This window comes from Chrysochloris asiatica, unplaced genomic scaffold (genome assembly GCF_000296735.1).
Source record: "Chrysochloris asiatica unplaced genomic scaffold, ChrAsi1.0 scaffold00010, whole genome shotgun sequence".
Classification (NCBI taxonomy): Eukaryota; Metazoa; Chordata; class Mammalia; order Afrosoricida; family Chrysochloridae; genus Chrysochloris; species Chrysochloris asiatica.
The window spans coordinates 12652895-12673109 of NW_006408528.1; the positions used below are offsets into that span (position 1 = coordinate 12652895).

Consider the following 20215-nt stretch of genomic DNA (forward strand, 5'->3'; position numbering starts at 1 on the left):
AAAAAAAAAAAAAAAAAACAAGCTAAAGTGAATAGAGAGAAATACTGTTAACTGGTATATTACAGAAATACTGTAAATGGTATATGGAGGGAATTATAATCATTGTAATGAAACAATATGTAGAATTTCTTTAATGTAAAACTGATGATCTGCCCTGTAAACTTTCACTCAATCCACAAGAAAAATCTTAAAATTGTGTGTGTGGCATGTTGTCCTCCAAAGGAAATTAATTAAAAGATTAAAAACTTACAACACTATTGTTGTTGTGTGCCATCAAGTCTGTTCTGAATCACTGTAGCCCTATGTAGGGTTTCTGAGGATAGTCTGGTAAGTTTGAACCTCTGACTTGGCAGTTGAGTGCATTAATCCATAGTGCCACCTGATTCAATTTAAAACTTGGGCAGCACAAAACAAAAACAAAAACGTTTTTCTAAACTTCTTTAAATCACACCCATTGTGGCCCCCCCACCACCATTTTTTTTAACCTCCATTTTTTTATATGATTAAAGTAACATGTTGATTGCAGAAAACTATTGAAAAAAATCTTTAAATATCACCTTTAGTCTTTCCACCCAAAACTGATCAGAGCTGAAGTACCTGCTTTCATCTTTGGTCTACGTATAAATACACATACTTATAATATAAAATGGTGATAAAACTATATATTGAGATCTTACCCAATCTTTTACAACATAATATAAAGTATTTCTCTTGTTTTAAATAACTTTGACAATATGATTAACAATACCAAATGCCTGGAAATTTCTCATCAGTCCTAGGGAAAACCCACCTGGTCATGACTCTGCTTACCTTTTTGACCCTTGCCAACCAATCAATATATGTCCAATCTAGAACATTATATATGGCTGGTATGGAAAACAATTCAGAAAATTAGTTTTCTCCAATACAAAACGCATTATATAGCTTTAAAAAGATAGAAAATCAAAAACCTATTGTCATCAGATTGATTGTGGCTCACGGGGACCCTGTAGGACAGGGTCCCCCAGAGGGGCCCCAAGGCTGTCATCTTTACAGAAGACACTACCAATTCTTTCTCCCACAAAGCAGCTTTTGAGTTCAAACTGTTTGGAAGTTTATTTTGTGTTTGTGTGTGTGTGTTTGCTTTGAGCTTTCAATTATCAGTCAAGCTCTTAACCAATGTGCAACCTGGGTTCCTTAAAAACCCAGGAAAAAAGGAAGAAGACTAACATGTCTGTGAACAGATTCATTTAAAGGTACTTCTCAGACATAAAATGAGAGAAGTGTCTTAGCTGTACAGACAAACGCTTCTTTAAAATCTCTATGAATAGATTTTAAATGAGCAAAGAATAAAACTATTCTCCTCCCAACATATAACATTTCAAGATATCTTTATACTCTTCCTATATGGACACTGTCTTCTTTATAAGGAGAGATATCCAAGAGACAACAAATTAAGCTGAAAAATTAGTAATTGCACAAAAATGTTATCAACAGTATCTCAGCCATGTTGAACTGTGCTGTGCAGTTATTTCCAGAACAAAAGTGAGTGAAGCAATTAATATGTCACCAACTATATTACAAAGCATTTCTTTCTTCTTCATTTCCTCAGCAGAGTGTTTTCATATATAGTTCAATCCATACTTTCAAAAGTTAACTTACTCTAAAAGTCTACTCTAGAAAATGTGTTCACTTGGATTTCATGCCTCAATATTTTTAAGTTTTTATTATAATCTATAACACAAATATAATTTCCCAAAAAACAATTTGATGTAACTTCTTCCTTTTAATATTTCAACAAAAAGATTTCTAAAATTTCCCTTTGAAATAATATCACAAATATAAAAAAATGTTTGAGACAATCACAGAAACACAAATGTTAAACCTAATTAGAAAAGACACAAATAACAAGTGAGAAAATCAAGACCACAAGAGGCAAATTTACCCTACAGTGGTATGGCACTTGGCAGGTCAAACCCACCAGTTGCTCCTCGATGAGTCTCTATGAGTCAGGACTGACTTGTTGTTGTTATGTGCCGTGGAGTCGGTTCCAACTCATAGCGACCCTGTACAGGGTTTCCGAGGCTGTAAATATTTACAGGAGCAGAAAGCCTCATCTTTCTCCTGCGGAACTGCTGGTAGTTTTGAACTGCTGACTTTGCGGTTCGCAGCCCAATTAATAACCACTACACTACCAGAGTTCCTTTAGGACTGACGAGAAGGCCCTTAAAAACAATAACCACCACCAAACTAATACCAAATAACTCTCAATGTTACTTTTATGATTACCACTTAATAATGTATAATGGCAATATATAAACTATGATTTAGTATACCATATACAAGAAAAGGAATCCCTACCCCAAATAGCTCATCTTATAGATGGGCATAGTAAAGGATATAGAAAATATGACACAAAATTTACACTGAACTATTAGATGGGGAGAACTTTCTAAATAAAGAATGAAATTGATCCATGAACAACTCCAAAATAAAGAAAAAAAAAACAAAAACTGAAAGCAACAATGAGCAAATAATAGGACAGAAATAAACATTCAGATCATTAGAAAAGGACAAAGATCCTGTCATGCTAGAAAATATCACTATAAAGGTGAAAAACAGCAACAGGGCAATTTGTGCCCTTTTAGAAAACCTCTGCTGAATCAAGCTTCCAAACTTCTTCAATAGCAGTTTTGTTGTTGCTGTTAAGTGCCATCGAGTTGGCTGCAACCCATAGTGACCCTGTATAGGGTTTCCAAGGAGCATCTGGTGAGGTTGAACCGCCAGCCTTGTGGTTCAAACCGACTTTGCAATCCAGCGCATTAGCTCAAAGAGCCACGCCAGGACAATTTTGGACCACATTAATAGAAGTGCAGAGTCTAAAGTAAGAAAGATGTTACAACCATCCTCTTTGGCACATACACCTAATTCTCCCACAGTTCACAAATATCCTTATCCCTTTCTGGATCCTGCTATCTCCACAGCTTCAAGCCATCTTTCCCTCTATGAAGTTGTGTAAAAGAGTAGATGGTATCTATTGCTTTCAAATTTTGCAATTCAACCCTTAGACCACATTGTCCGCCAGAAAATTATTTTACCTTTGCTCCCTGCTTTCTTAAGGTCAGCTATATCCTCACAGTATCTGAAACTGGATATATTTTACAAACCATACTCATTGCGTCTCCTAAATTCACTTTTTAAAAGCATGCCCTGTTTCCACTTATGTTAAATGTACAGCACAGGCAAAATGTCCACAGAGACAGAAAAGAAATGAATGGCTGCCAAAGGATAAGGACAGGGGAGAGGAAACTGGAATAACAGCTAACAGGTATAGATAGACTTTCTTTTCAGAGTAATAAAAATGTTCTGGCATTATATAGTGGAGATGATTCTACAACACTGTGAGTACATTAAAAACCACTGAGTTGTACACTTTAAAGCGGTTATTTTAAATTACTTGCGTTTTAAATAACAAATTAAATACACCCATACCAAAAGCATGTCCCCCTTTCTACTTTTCTTTTACTTCATAAAGTAATGAACTCCCATAAGTGAAATTATTTAAACAGAAGCTGAATGATCATTTGTCAGAAATATGCTATTAAAGGGCTCCCTGAAGTAGCTTCGGAAATTATACTAGATTATCATTTAAGTATTTTTCATCTCTAAATTCCTATAACACAAGCCAAAGGGAAGAGATGAGAAACAGGGTGAAATTTAAAACAAACATAACCAGGAAGAAAAGAAAAACTATGAAGCATAACTTGAAAAGCTTTCTGGTTCAAAATGAGAATCACAGATTATGAATAATCAAAACATAGACAAATAAAATTAAAATTTCCCTCTCCCAAAAAAAGCATAAAAATTAAGGAAAAAATTAATTAACACCAAAACTAACATTTTTTATTCAGAGTTTAACATATCAATTATCAGTAAACAATGTATAAAGAAAAGAAAATCATTTTCCTCAAAATTTGAAGTCTATGAACCCTACAATTTGTGTTGTTTATGAGGAAGTGTAGAATGGAGGAGAAAGTATGATGCAGGAGGAGGCTTCATAAAGTTTGTGGAAATATGGAATTAAAAAATAACAGAATTTTAAACAAATTTTTTTAAGTCCCTTCATATGATCTGGGAAGTAAAAATAAGAGAAATGACGTTTCTATCCAGAATTTCCTCCAAACTGCTTTCATAATTAACAACTAATATCACATGAAGAATCTTAAAGGTAACTGTTTATGACCCAAACTCATTATAGATTTAATGATCACATCCAGTTTGGAATCAGAAAAAAAAAAAGATTGGTGCTGTAAGATAAGCACTGATAAGATGTTTAAACCCACTGGATGCATCAATGTTGCTGTTAAGTGCCTTCGAGTCAGTTCAGACTCATGGAGACACTGTATTGAATTTCTGAGGAGCATCCAATGGGTTTAAACTCTATATGCTTTATGAAGTCCTGGTGTGGTGCTATGGGTTAATGCACTAGACTGCAAGGTTGGTTTGAACTGAAAGGTCAGTTTGAACCACAAGGTCAGCAGTTCAAACTCACCAGCCACTCCTCCAAAACCCTACACAGACTCACTGTGAGTAGTTACCAACTCAACAGCACTTAACAATAATATATGCTTTCTACCATGTTTCACTTTCAAAGGTTATTGTTTCAAGAAAACAGCTATGAGACAAGGATTGTAAGTACGTTTTGTTTTGTTTTGTGTTTTGGTCATATATGTTTGGTGGTGGTGACGGTGTGCCATGGAGTCGGGTCTGACTCATAGATATCCTGCATAGGGCTTCATAGGCTGTAAATCTTTACGGAAGCAGACAGTCTCAGCTTTCTTCCGCAGAACGACTCATTGTTTCAAACTGCTAACCTTGAGGTTAGCAGCCCAACTCATAACCACTACTCTACCAGAGCCTTTTAATTATTGTTCCCAATCACTGCTCTAACTCTTCCCTTGTGTACATGCTCCCAGAACATATAGGCTGAAAGTTTTAGTGCTGTAATACAGCTGGGAGGAAAACCAGAAAGTTATGATCTCTTGTCTCAAAGGAAAGAATGTATCCTTAAGACAGATCTTTGCAATAAAACCATTAACATTACTTTAAAGGGCAGTCATGTCCCAGGATGTAAGGGGCTGTCACCAGTGGAATGCAGATTGTTCTCCCTGATGGGAGAGCCATTAAAGTCTAAGAAAGGAATGTGGCAATAACAGATGGATTGATACCTAGAAGGGTATTGTTGTTGTTCTTGTTAAGTGCCATCGAGTCGGTTCCGACCCATAGCGACCCTGTACAGGGTTTCCGAGGCTGTAAATCTTTACGGGAGCAAAATGCCTCATCTGTCTCCCGCGGAGCAGCTGGTAGTTTCGAACTGCTGGCCTTATGGTTCACAGACCGATTCGTAACCACTACGCTACCAGAGGTATAAAGAACTCCAAATGTATCAGAGCAAGTAAGACAGTCTTTGAGAGAGCTCTCACTGTCTTCCAAATCTACCAATAAAATGTATGCTGAGTTTCACCCCATCTCTGTGATTGGCTGCAGAGGCTGGAGGTCAGACGTTTTGTCCAGTAACAACTAGAGCACCCTCCTATTGAAAGCAGTCAGTTAAGTGACCCAACAACTAATGACTATGCCATTTCTAGAAACCAGGTTCACAACAATGAAAATTCCCTGACTGAAAACAACCAAGAACTTGGTGGTCCATAGTCACGCTACCCAAAGTGTGGTCACTCAACCAGCAGCATCAGCACAGCCTAAAAATTTGTTAAAATGCAAAATCTCAGTTGTCACCCCACATAAAATTATGTACATTTCTGTATTATTTGACAATATTGTTCTATCCAAACCAACCCAGTTTACTGCCAAGTAAACTCAACAATCCTACAGGATGGAGCAGAACTGCCCCACAGGGTTTTCTAACCCTAAAGCTTTACAGAAGCAGAATGCCACAACTTTCCACTACAGTGTTGCTGGTGGGTTTGAACTACCAACCTTTTTATTAGCTGCTGAGTGCTTTAACCATCAGGTGGTGGTGGGTGTGTGCCGTGGAGTCGGTTCCGACTCATTAGGGTTTCCGAGGCTGTAAATCTTTATGGGAGCAGAAAGCCTCATCTTTCTCCCACAGAACAGCTGGTAGTTTCAAACTGCTGACCTTAAGGTTCGCAGCCCAATTCGTAACCACTACGCTACCAGAGCTCCTAGGATAGTACTAGTCAAACATCACCTTTGGTCCTCAAAACCACACCATCAACTAGGAAAGCTGATGTGACAGACTGTTGTTGTTGTTACGTGCCTTCAATTCAGTTCCAACTCATAACGACCCTGTACAGGGTTTCTGAGGAGCACCTGGTAGGTTTTGAACTGCCGACCTCGCAACTCAAACCGACCTTGCGGTCCAGCGCTTTATCCTGCAGCACCACAACACACAGGGTGTATGAGGACTCAAGTGTGGCCCCTTCCAGCCCTGATTACACTTTAAATATGTTAAGTTGCCTCCTGCTTTCCTGATGTTCACACCTTGTGTTTCTCACTGACTTAATAAATGGCATGATTGAAGCATTCTAATATGGTTAATGAACCTTTCCGATACATTACCTCTAGGGTAGCTTCCCGGGTAATTACTTGGAGATTAACCATTATACCAAGCTTATTTCCAGGGTTTCGCCAGTTGATTCCTGTTCTATCCCCTGATGAAATTAGCATTTCCACCCCAGATGTACTGAATCAGAAGCTACATTTCATCAGCAAGATCCTTTGGTGATTTGTATAGAACCCCAGGTGACTCTTAACAGGTATATATAAGATCTTGTTAAACTACAGATTCTTATGCAATCTCTCTGGGGTGGAATTGCAAACCCTCAACAGAAGTTTGAACCTGAATGAATCTATTAGAAGCCCAGGTTAGAAAGGGAAGCCCCCACAAAGACAGAAATTTGGATCTCAGAAGACCTATGTGCATAACATTATTTCTGAGAAAACACCCATGTAACCCTAATAATACCTTACAGCCCCAAAAGAGGGGTAGACTACTAAGGGTACCATATGCAGCACCTATTATATAAGGTTCAGAGCAGCATTACTGCCCTTGCTAACATTCCCTTGAACATCAACTCGGAAAAGCTCTAAATAGTTTGAGGAAAAAACATAAGGCAACGGACCTCAATATTAACTCTGCAATCTACTTTTCCGGATGTACTATGTTTTAAGAACACCAATTCAAAGGACATAGTTACCAAAAACAGAGAAAGGGTTACAACTTCCTTAATTAGGTTGCAGTGACCTCAGAAAGATTATCAAAAAAAAAAACCCTGAGCAGAACAGCCTGAGAAGCTTGCTTAATGAGGCTGTTCCTGAATTAATAAGTTCCTGAATTAACCAGGTCCAGTCATTTTACAGAGTTCTAACATCTGCATTTTCCAAACACATAGTAGAGGCTCAATTAGTAGTCTGAATTAATAGAAAAAAAGGGGAAATGTCATCTTTTCTAGCCTTAATTCATCTAAAACAAATTTATTATAATTTAATCCCTTGGTTTTAAGAAATTCCTGAGAACAGAGGCTGAATTCCACATCTCAAGTTAGCACAGTTCATAACATTCCTCAAGTCTATATCTGTAATTGCGTCGTATACATGTGAAAGTTGGAAAATGACTAAGGAAGAGCCTTATAGGGGTGTGAATCGATCATGGACTACCAAAAGAACAACTCTGTCTTGAAAGAAGTATAGCTAGAAGTGAGGATGGCGAGACTTCATCTCTCATATTGCAAGCATGCTATCAGGTCAACCAGTCCTTGGAGAAAGACACCATGCTTGGTAAAACGGAGGGTCAGCAAAGAGGACGATCCCCAATGAGATGGACTGACATGGTGGCAGTCACAATGGGCGCAGGACTGGGCAGTGTTTCATTCTATTGTGTAGTCACTGTTGATGTTAAGTGCCGTCAAGTCAGTTCCAACTCATAGCCACCCTGTATAGAATTTCTGAGGATCAAATGAACTTGATCCGCTTCTGAGGATCCGTTTCTGAGGATCAAGTGAACTTGATCCGCTGACCTTGCAGTTCAAACATACCTGGCAATCCAGCGCATTAACCCACAGCACCATAGGGTCACTATAAATCAGAACCAACTTGACAACACCTAACAAGAAGTCTTGAAGTTAGACTTGACACTTTCTTTTATTAATTCATTGTACTATCCCATGACCCTGTAAAACAAACTTATTCAATAAAATTTTTTTTAAAAACTGTGTCAATGAAAGATACAAAAATTATAATAAATGTTACACAGAAGTACAACCCTAACAGTTTTAACAGTAACTGTCAAATATAAGGATTATGCCACATTGTAAAAATCAGTTATTATTGCACCAACTTTTCAAGTCCAGCTTTAAGACATCTTTAGGGTCCTGGTGAACTTGAACGGTTAATCTTGCAGTGCAAACCAGAATAGAAACTGTGGACAGCATCTCACACACAAACTTGATAAACAGGATCTACAACAAAAAACTAAAGGTAATGAGAATATTGAACCTAGTAGAATAAATTGAGAATACCAGGAAAAGAATGTAAAAGTTCCAAAGTACATTCCTGTAGGGAATGTGTTCTCTGTCATCTAAAGAAGGGTGTTTAAATTTCAAAGGAAAAGATTTACAAGTCTTAATCTCCTATTCCATACATAAATCTTTGAAACACACAGAATGGCTGAGTGAATTCCTGTTAATCTATGCATTTAATACAGCCAAATATAGTTAAAGTATTTGTATAATACAGAAACTACAACTCCATCAGACATTTTGGCACCATTTTTGTATTATTAAATGTCTTCAAGTCAATTCCGACTCACACCCTATTACAGGGTTTTCAAGGAGCAGCTGGTGGATTTGAACCGTCAAATTCGTGGTTTGCAGTCCAGTGCTTATTCGACAGCGTCACAAAAGGGGTCTATTTTTTTCAAACGTGTTAATATAGTTTCCAAGTACTATGCGTCTAAGAATTGACTCTACATGCTCACAAGGAGCTCTGGTAGCATAGTGGCTACGAATCGGGCTGCGAACCTCAAGGTCAGCAGTTCGAAACTACCAGCTGTTCCATGGAAGATGAGGCTTTCTGCTCCCAAAAAGATTTACAACCTCAGAAACCCCATACAGGGTCATTATGAGTCGGAACCGACTCCAAGGCACACCACCACCACCACCTACATGCTCACAGAGAAAAGATGACCTTACAGAGTTGTATGTAAGAAGATCCCCAGGATTTCCACCCCAGGTATACTTTACCAAAATCCACATTTTAACAAGGTCTCCAACAAGAATTATCTAGGATCTTGTTAAAATGCAGATTCTGACTCAGTATAATCTGGGATGAAATTGCAAATTCTCAGCAGGAAGTAAAACCAGAAGGAACTGGTTCAAAGTCCTGATAGAAACAGACACATGGAAAGCCCTCAATGTCGGATAAGTATTACCGACTTCTGAGGCAAAGATCATAATTGAATAGAGAGTAACAAATGTCATCACCACCAGTAGAAAGTAGCTCTAATAATTTCCAGGTAAATCCACTTCTATGTTAAACATTGGAACAAGAAGTAAGTGTCTTATTCCTTACAAAAGACTAAGAATGCATCATTAAGTTACAAACTTCATCCACTCCAACAAGTACTATTAAATGCCCAATAAAATATGATGCACTTATTATAAAAAATGTCTGGTTCACAGATTAATGAAATATGTTCAACTTAAACTCAGATGATCTGTTTTCAGTCTTTGTATCTGAATGTTAAGAGGCAAGATGCTTGTTATAAGTAATAACAGCAACAATCATTGTAACTAAAAAATACCATATACCCCAAAAGATTTTTTCACATATGAGAAAGATCTATTCACGTAAGAAAAGACATTTCAAAGATAAACCCTTTAAAATCCATTAAATATATTACTATGAAGCAAAGAGTATGGTAGCTCTGTAAGATAAGCAGGGGATGGGACTGGGGACCACAGGGTTGGTGGTTCAAGACCACCAGGCGCTCTATGGGAAAAAGATGAAGCTTCCTGTTCCTGTAAAGATCTACCACCTCTGACATGAGTCAGATCCAACTTGAAGGCACTTAACACGAAAAAACAAAATTAAGCAAATAACCCAAGTACAGGGCTGGTATACCATTTGGCTGAGTGAGTAATGTTCTACTTGATAAATTTTCATATATTGTTATCTTCCTATTAGGGAGTTAGTCACTGAATTAAACTCCTCAAAGAGTTCATTTCAGTTATTCCAGCTATACTCAGTGTGACACAATTTAATCTTATTGTCTTCTTCCTCAGGAGTAAAATGATGATGTTCAAAGAAAAGCACTAGGACAGCAATGGTGACATTTAGGAGCTCACTGGCTAGGTCTGCCAGGAAGACACCACTGAAGACAATGACTAGAACACAGGTAGAAAAGGGGTGTGGGAGACAGGGAAAGAAGAGAGAGTAACAAAGGAAAATGGTAGTCAGCACTGCAAAGACACTTAGCTTACTTTGAAACCAAAGTCACACATCTATAGTTCAGTTTAAGCATAGTTCACCTGACATGACCCATGCTCACCCAGACTGTTTGCCTTGCACTAGGTGAAGTTAAAGTGTACCAATGAACACCTGTAAGTAGCTACATAGATTATTACTTCCTTTCAAAAACAGTATTCATAATTAAAGCAAGACCAGATTTCTCTTTGAATAATTTCATGTAAATCATATCTCTTACAGTCTCAAGATGTAAAAGATGTTTCCAAGATGGAAAACACACAAGCACAGTATTTAAAATTTTCAAGGAAGAAACTGAAAGATATATCAAATTCTAAATCTATCACAGAGTCCCACTGCCTGAGTTACTAGAAGCCCCTAAGAAATGGATTCATATTACATATGTTACTGCCTCAGTGCTCCAGATAACCCTAGGATGGCATGCCATCCTCTTAGGGCTGAGCTGGTAGGCAAGTAACCTTTGAAAAATCACTTCAGAAGTTTGATACTCCACCAACCACCGTGCCCCCTCCATTGCCATTATCAGCTAGGAACATTCCACCGCCCGCAGTTGATGCACTTTGTGATTCTCTTATACGGTATACCAAATGTTAAAGGAGTGAAGTCATTAGAATAGAGCACTTAAATTCAACTGGCATTTATCCAGTTTTTAAGAGGTAAAAATAAATTATGAATGACAAATCCATTTTACTTCCTCTCACAAAATTTCATTTCAAAACTACATAACACATTCTGAACTCAAAGCTGTTTACAAGTAATAGCTTTTCAATTAAAGTATTTAAGCCAACTAAATATATTTCCGTAAATGAAACTTTCACTTTTCACCAAGTAACAGCAGCACCACCAACAAAAAGTTTCAACACTCCTTACAATCCACTTATACTTAAGTAAGGGATAACTCCGATTCTTGTTAAGTAAGTAAATAGAGTATTTTAAGGGTACCATAACTCTCCTATGTGCATTATACCTCAGATCAGAGTGTTCAGAATCAGACATTTTTATTATTTACAAGCACTCTCCAGGAAGACCATTTGAAGAAGTAATCATTTTCAAACTAATATTCCTAGTTTTCAGCCTTCATATTATTTTCCAGTCCATTGGACTATATCTCAAAATCACCAAACTTGTTCACATTTAATATTATTCTCCAATTTATTGGTTTTTATAGCTACAAAGCATATTATGAAATATGATGGTTATCTCTCAAACTCTAAACCTTTAAAATCACCTTACAACATATGTATATCAACAACCCTGATTCCTTAAAAACACTACCTGTAGTTGTCAAATCAATTACTGCATATAGTTAGGCCCAAATAATAAAAACTGAGAAGACATACTTACCTTAATTGGATCACTACTAAACTTAATTTTCCTATTTGCTGGGATGTCTTCTTCTTCTGGCAATCCGACAATTTCTGAGTATTCCATATCAGGTTGACAGTAGTTGTTTTCATCACTATCTTCCTGATCATCTTGTTCAGTGCCTGTCTCTCCCCAGTCTGAATTATGCCTGGATCTTACCCTATACACATTATAGTCACTGTGCATGTAAACATGGGAACTCTCAAAATTGTTTAAATCTTCAGGTACTTCTTTTCTACAGCTGGATCCAGATGCATCACCAGAAGTGAAATCACCACCTCCAAGTTCTTTCCTCTGTTTCTTTGCTGCCTCATCCCCAATCAAATTAGCTTCAGCATCTTCTAAAGCTTCATTTTGTGGTGATGGGATTTCAGACTCTGGCATTGCCTTACTTTCAGCACAAGGCTCTTCAGAAATGTCTTTGCCAATTCTTTCAGGAGTCTCTTGGGTAGAAATTGAGTTCTCGGCTTCCTTGCTCTGTTGTATCCCTTCACTAGGTATTGAAACTAGAGTACCTTTAGAAGCTACTTCTGGTGCTGCAGTTGTATTATCCTTTTGAGCATCCTCTGCATCAACATCTTGTTTGTTTGAAGGAGACCAAGAATCAGAATCCTTACAGTGACCAAAAGTGTCAAGATTTGTAACAGTAGATGGTAAATTCAGTGGATAGCGCCCAGTCACTGAGTATTCTTCATTGTTTTCACCCTTCTCTGAAACAGTGGCATTGGGAGAATCAGAGTTCTCAAATACTGCACTCAGTTGACTCACAGTTGGGGAGACAGCCTCTGTCCGGGAGCTAAGACTATCCAAGGAATCAGTACTGCCTCGGTTGGACTTGGACCCACCCCACTCATCCTGAGGTTCACTGCCCCCAGCTTTCTCCTCTTTCTTTGGGGAATAGCGATTGTTTTGTCCTGATTCATGCACACTTCTCTCAAACATCTTCCGAGTTTCTGTGAACTTAGAATATGAAGGACCATCATACATTGTGTCAAATCTACTAATTCTTTCTGAAACAGAAGACTCAAGTTTAACCACTGAGCCATCTGTTTTCTCCAGAAATTCTTTGGGTTTCATTCTTCTCTGGGGAGAGGATGGTCTCCCTTTCCCCCTGGTTTTGGCAATGACTGCAGCATTCTCATTGGGTTCCATACCCATCTGCATAAATAGGTTTTTAATTCTGTTGACATTGGAGCCATATTTCCTCCCTCTGCTCTGCTGGGAGCCCTCACCTTCTTTTGTTTTTTGTTCCCCATCTGACTTAGGTTTGTCAAAGGTGCTTTTCAGTGCCTGGAACTCAGTTCTATATGCATTCCTGTGGGGGGATGCACTCCTGAGAGTGGTTCGTTCACCTGAAGACTCAGTTTTCAACATTTTTACTTCAGAAGTGAAAAGCCAATGTTCATAATGATCAAAAAAGGAAAAGATAAAACCACTCTCTTCTCTAATTACCAGTACTTGGTCAAGAAAAAGTATCTCTCAAATGGCATACTCAGTCAGTGATTCTCCCAACAGGCAAGTTAGACAAAATGGCCTTTTCAAAGCAAGACTAGAGGTTCATCTGTAACAGAAAAGAATAAATTTCTGAATTCATTTACTAATTTGAATGTTTGTTTAGTTCATCAATATGTACTTTATTTTCAACGTGGCTTAGCCACATATCAAGCAAAAGAAATTACTTACTGAAATGAAACGTTCAAAGTCAAGAAGATAAAAAAAGTTACAATGTTCCAAACACAATCTGGAGATCCCGAACAAAATCACACACGCAAGTTACACATAAGTAGGCTTGAAAACAATGCTTAAACACAAGTTTTAGCCTTTTGTTAACATCCCTACAAGAAACCAGCAATGCGAATATCTTTAAGGAGTTATCAAACTGTCCAGAGAGCAAGTTATATTTGAGATTATCCAAAATAGAGTTCATTCATTTTAAGTTCAAGTAAAGATTTGAAATCTATGTTTACAAACTCTTAAACATGCCTACAGATGCTTGTTTCACTCTTTTGGGTTTAATATTCTCATCTATGGCACTCTCAGAGCAACAGAAGCACAATTTCAGACCAAAACAAGCAGAAGAAAGTTCTTAAACTGCAGTAAATTTCATAATATACCAAATATGTGGCATAAGATGGAGAAAATCATGGATATTTATAGATATATCCATATGTATATGTGTGTATATATATGTATATATACATACATATATATACATATATACACATGTATGTGTGTGAATATATATAAGAAAGTGATAACTAGGAAGCAAATACACCATGAAACCTCTCTTCATAGTCTTGATATGTTTATTCCTTCTTGCCTCTTACTATAGACTCAAAATTCAATGCATGCTTGCTGATATCCTTTAACCCACAGCTGGATTTTACATCAATATGCTAGAAATCAAATACTAAGAGATCTGCTAAGCATCAGACAATAGAGGTTCTACAGATATTTTATTTTATTTGTTGTTGTTGTTGTTGTTTGGGTTTGTTTGTTAATTACACGTAGGCATAAATCACCCTAACCCGCAATTAACTGAGGAAGCACACACTTTCCCTTACATCCTCTCCAAACTCGGTTTCTGGCCCAGCATGCATGAATGGTCCATGCAGACAAACAAGAAGGGCTTTGGAGTGTGTTGCCTGGTTTTTGTTGTTTTGTTGTTGTTGTTTTCTTAAAGCACCGACAAGCTCCTTTTACCCTGACATTTTTTAAAGCCGTAAACACCCTCTCCTCCCCTCCCCCGTACACACCCACCCTCCTTCTTCCCCCGCCAATTCCAGCCCGAGGGGGCGGGAGCGGGGGCGATTGGGCCGCCGGGGGATTCAAAACCTGCCCTCACAAAAGACAAACATAAATAACACCAACTTGAGAGGCAGCGGATTCCCAAGCCTGCTTCGGGACGCAGTCCCTCGGCCCGGGGCAGGGCCGGGAGAGCAGGTGACGCCAAGCGCTATGGTAGGAGGTCGCAGTCTAGCTTTGTGCCAAGAAGCACCTGGAGTCCTAACACATTGGCTGCGGTTCCTGGCTGCTGCCAGGCGGATCCCAATGTGGCACCGGGAGAGCCGAGCTCCCTGGCCACATTAAAAAAATAAAAAATTACTAGGTAATGATACTAAATTCCTTTGTTTTTCCTCCCAATGTGCCAGGAAACAATAGATCCCACTGATAAGCCTCCGATCCTCAACCTATCGCTCCCCAACCACAGCCTACCCCGACCCCCAGCCTTTGTACATCTCCACCCGCCCCTACTCCTAGCCCCGCGTACGGCCTCCCCCTTACCCGAGCGGGAGCCGCCGCCGGCGGGGAGGATCGGGCCGCCGCGGCTCCCACCCCTCCGCGGGAGCGCCCCCACCCCGTGGCGACGGCGGGGCGGCGCAGTCCCGCTCGTGCCCCGCCGCCCACCCAGCTCCTCACGGCGCAGGGAGGCGGGCGGCTGCGGCGGCCGTTTCCAGTCGCGCTCCAGCCCCCACGCGCGCCCATCCCGCAGCGGGCGGCCCGGGGAGGCGCGCCGCCATCCCCAAAGCCATTGCGGGCGGGTGGTGGCCTGGACACCAACGCGCTCGCACCCCCGGGCCGGCGGGGGTGGGGTGTGGCCGGGGAAGGGGCTTCGCCACGTGCGGTCACCCGCCGCGGGTCGTTTCGCGGGCCTCCCTGGCCGGGGTGTAATGGAGGGAGGCCTTGGGGGGGCGGGGGTGAGGAAGGCCCAGGGTAACAGGTGCCTCACCTCGGCTGATGGAATTAACTCTAGGGCCGCAGAGAGAGGGAGCCCGGCAGCAAAATCCCAGGAGAGGGAGAGAGAGAGGGAGCCTCTGGCGGCCAACGAAGGGCGAAAAACTCGGAGCGGCCCGAGGCGAGGCCGCCCCACCCCCTCGGCGACGGGATGGGAGCACTTGGAGCCTGGGAGTAGGCCTGCTCTTCCGGGGCCTGTCAGTTCTCAGGCGCTGATGCAGTTTTAGGCATCAAGTTTAGGAAACCCCAGTTTGCCTGTAGTCTGCAGTAAACTTCATGACTCTAGGGCATCCCAAACCCCGGGTCACTATCCAGGGCTGGAAAACTAAAACCTAGGCTGAGTTTGGTCTTCGAGGCCTTCAATTAGGCTACTGTGTCCACTCTAGTACCAACCTTAAACTTTAAGGCCCTAATGACAAAAAGAAAGGCTTTTTCTTCGAGGCCTTCAATTAGGCTATTGTGTCCACTGTAATACCAACCTTAAACTTTAAGGCCCTAATGACAAAAAGGTCTTCTTACTTTATTCACTATGGTGTGTTCTTCAACCCACCCAACCTTTATATAAATGCGCACACACACACACTACCAGAAGTGTCACGGCCTACTGCAAAATATAGACCTTTAAACCAATCCTCCCAAAAACTCTATGGAGAAAAACCTCTTTGCTGTTGATAGCTGATCAGTTGCCCTGACTCACCGCAACGCCATTCACAAGGGGAACAGACCTATAGAGCTCTCGGTGAATGATTTGTGAAAGTACAGCACCATACCTTTCTTCCTACTGCCTCAGGCTGGGAGCTACACTGAAACCTGTTCTGTATCAGGGCAACATACAAACTTGATAAGGCGGTGGTACCTGTGCATGTGGTACACTAACCAAAAATTGAACCCTATTTTCCTATATTATTGTTGCTAATACTGTCAAGTTGGTTCTAACTCATAACTACCCTGTATAGGGTTTCCAAGGCTGTAAATCTTTGCAGGAGTAGAAAGTCTCATCTTTCTCCCGAGGAGTGACTGGTGCCTCAAACTGCCGACTTCATGGCTCAGAGCCTAGTGCTTATCTTACAAAGTCACTGCTAGGTCTCCTATGTGACAATGAGAATTCCACTACTGAACTACCAATGTCTCATACTTTAAAATTATATTTGACTTATTAAATAAGATCCACATAGTCCAATACCTTTCCATAGTAAATAAAACACAGCCAGAGTGCTCCTTCGAGGCCAGGATGGTCCAACTTCTTCTCTCGTACTTCGGACATATTGTCAGGAGGGGCCAGTGGCTGAAGAAGGATATCATGCTTGGTAGGTGGAGGGTCAGAGAAAAAGAGGAAGACCCCTAGTGAGATGCATTGGCAAAGTGGCAGCATCAGTGAGCTCAAGTGTGGTAACAATAGTGAGGTTGGCCCAGGACTGGGCAGTGTTTCGTTCTGTTGTGCATAAGGTCGCTATAAGTCGGTACCAACTCCGTGGCATCTAACAACAACAACAAAACATCTTTCTGGTTCTTTGCTTTCAGCCTAGATCTACATGACATCACCAGTGATATCACTCATCCCACATCCTATTCCTAATTCAGCTTGCATTTCTGGCAGTTCCCTGTCAATATACGCTGCAGACATTTTTAAACTATCTTCAATAAAATTTTAGTTGCATGTGACATTAATGATATTATTCAATATTCCCTGAACTTTTCCATGGAATGGACACAAATGTGGGTCTCTTCTAGTTGGTTGCTCAAATAGCTATCTTACAAAGTTCTTGGCATAGACTAATTGCTTCCAGAGCTTCACCAGTTTGTTGGAACCTTTCAACTGGTATTCCATCAGTTCCTGAAGCTTGTGTTTCACTAAAGCTTTCAGGGAAGCTTGGACTTCTTTCTTCAATACCGTTAGTTCTTGATCATATGATACCTCCTGAAATGGTTGAACATCAATCAAAATTGTTTTTTGTACAGTGACTACATTCCTTCCGTCTTCCTTTTGATGCTGCCTGCTTTGTTGAATACTCAAACCTGCCCACAGAATCTTTCTATATTACAAGTTGAAGCTTGAATTTTTTTTCTTCAGTCCTTTTAGCTTAAGCAGTGTTGAACGTGTTTTTCTCTTTGGTTTTCTAATTCCAGGTCATTTCATTGTAGTATTTGCTTTGTCTTCTCAAGTTGCCCTTTGAAATTTTCTGTTCAGCTCTTCTACTTCCTCATTTCTTACATTTGTTTTAGCTACTCTACACTCAAGAGCAAGTTTGAGAGTCTCTTCTTAACATTCAGTTTGGTCTTTTCTTTCTTTCCTGTCTTTTTAAAGATGTTTTGTTTTCTTCATATATGATGCCCTTGATGTCATTTCACAACTTACCTGTTCTGCAGTGTTTAGTGTCCAATGTGTCAAATCTAGTCTTCCGATGATCTCTAAATTCAGGTACGATTTATTCAGGTCCTGTTGGTTTTCGTGGGCTTGTTTTAATTTTCTTCAACTTCAACCTGAATGCTCATATGAGCAATTGATGGTATGTTCCACAGTTGGCCCTTGGCCTTGTTTTGGCTGATGATATTTAGCTTTTCTGTTATCTTTTCCCACAGATATAGTCAATTTGATTCCTGTGAATTCCATATAATGAGGCTCATGTTGTATAGTCACCATTTATGTTGTTTAAAAACCTTGTGGCAATGAAGAAGTTGTTGGTCTTGCAAATTTCTATTTTGAGATCTCCAGGGTCATTTCTGTCACAAAGGCAGTATTTTCCAACTACTGATATCTCCTTTTTACTTCCAACTTTTGCATTCTAATTACCAGTAATTACCAAAGCATCTTGAATACATGCTTGAGCAAACTGTAGAGTTGATTCTGACCCATAGCAACCCTGATTTCTGAAGAGAGACTGATGAGCTTGAACCGTCGACCTTGTGAATCAAACCGACTTTGCAGTCCAGCACACTAACCCACAGCACCACAATTTCTTCATTATTGGCTTTAGTAGTTGGTTTATAAATTTGAATAATAGTTGTATTAATTGTTGTTCCTTGTTGGCATATAGATACTACCCTATCACAAACACACAGCCTTCAAGATAGATCTCAAATGTTCTTTTTGATATTGAATGCAAAATCATTCCTCTTGAATTTATCATTCCTGGCACAATGCTTGTCAGATTCAAAATGGCTAGTATCAGTCCATTTCAGCTTTCATGGTCATTGTATGTAAAACAAAGTCTTACCATTCTTGCTACTAAGAAACGTCTGACTGTATTTCTTCCAGTACAGATTTGTTCATTCTTCTGGAAGTCCATGATGTGTTTAATATTGTTTGCCAACACCATAATTCAGCATCATCAATTCCTCTTTAGTCTTCCTTATTCATTATCCTGTTTTCCCATGCATATAAGGCAAATGAAAATGCCCCGCGCTTGAGTCAGGTGCACTTTAATCTTCAAAGCAACATCTTTGTTTTCTAACACATTAAAGACATCTTTTGCATAAGTTTCGTCCAATACAATACATAGTTTGATTTCCTGACTGCTGTTTCTATGTGCATTGATTGTAGATCTACGTAAATTTAAATCCTTGATAACTTCAATTTTTTTTTTCTCCATTACCATAATGTTTCTTATTTTTCCAGTTAGGAGGATTTTTGTCTTTTTTATGTGGAGGCGAAATCCATAATGAAGTCTTTGATCTTCATCAATAAATGCAACCAGTCCTCTATTTTCCGCAAGCAAGGTTGTATCATCTGCATATCATCTCCAATCCGGATCCTTGTTCTTCTTCATATAATCTACCTTCTTGAATGATTTACTCATCATAAAGATGAATAAATATGGTGATAGGATACAATTCTGATGTACACCTTTCCTGATTTTAAGCCTTGCAGTATTCCCTTGTTCTATTCGCAGGTTGCCTCTTGGTCTATGTACCAGTATACTATGTGGTAGCAATGGAGGTTTATATCATCAAGTCAGTTCCAACTCATAGCAACCCTTTATAGGGTTTCTAAGGCTATAAATCTTTACGGGAACAGAAAGCTTCATATTTCTTCTATGGAGATGCTGGTAGATTTGAACTGCTGACCTTGTAGTTAGTATAAACCACTAGACCACCAAGGTTTCTATAAGACTACTATAGAATCAGATAACTCCAAAAGATCCTATAGATAACTCCAAGCATTGCTTTCCAATAATGCTTTGCCCGTTTCCAAGTCTTTCACATGTTTTCTCAATAGAGCTATTATTATCTGTATTTTGCAGATGGGAAACTGAGCCTTGGACTTAGTAATTTACCCAGAACTTTATTAGCTAGTAAATGGTTATGGCTCAGTATGAACCCAGACTAGTCTGTACACAGAATCTATACTCTGGGAATACAGTTTTTTCTCCCTTAATTTCAAAGGAAATTTGTAGCTATCCAATTCTATATATCTATTATTTTAAAGAGTAGTGCTTTGTATTGTTGTTGAGTTGTTGTTATTTCCCCTAAGCCTCACAAAATTCTATGTCTCTTTCCAAAAAATTGGCATTTTCTGTCTACATAGTGGATGTCACTTCTGGAAGCATAAACAGATGTAGCAGGCAGTGTGAGGGTACTGTAATTCCAGCCTCTACTTTTGGAAAGAAAATTT

The 20215-nt window shown here is 39.5% G+C and overlaps 2 protein-coding genes across 5 annotated transcripts in view; one reads left to right on the forward strand and one right to left on the reverse strand.

Moving 5' to 3' along the window:
• PPP1R9A (protein phosphatase 1, regulatory subunit 9A) overlaps window positions 1-13242 on the reverse strand; it is a 445759-nt gene extending 432517 nt beyond the window's left edge. For all 4 annotated transcript variants that reach the window (XM_006834277.1, XM_006834279.1, XM_006834278.1 and 1 more), the window contains exon 1: window positions 11848-13242. In XM_006834277.1, the coding sequence (XP_006834340.1) occupies window positions 11848-13242 (1395 nt within the window). The remainder of the gene's footprint in view (window positions 1-11847) is intronic.
• A 1769-nt stretch (window positions 13243-15011) lies between these two features.
• Window positions 15012-15830, forward strand: LOC102842165 (collagen alpha-1(I) chain-like). The gene has a single exon (XM_006834391.1). The coding sequence runs from the start codon at window positions 15012-15014 to the stop codon at window positions 15828-15830; it is 819 nt and encodes a 272-aa protein (XP_006834454.1).
• The last annotated feature ends 4385 nt before the right edge of the window (window positions 15831-20215 follow it).

Excerpts from the sequence above, each read along its gene's own strand:
- LOC102842165 (XM_006834391.1), top strand. The coding sequence starts at position 15,012 with ATGTGCCAGGAAACAATAGATCCCACTGATAAGCCTCCGATCCTCAAC.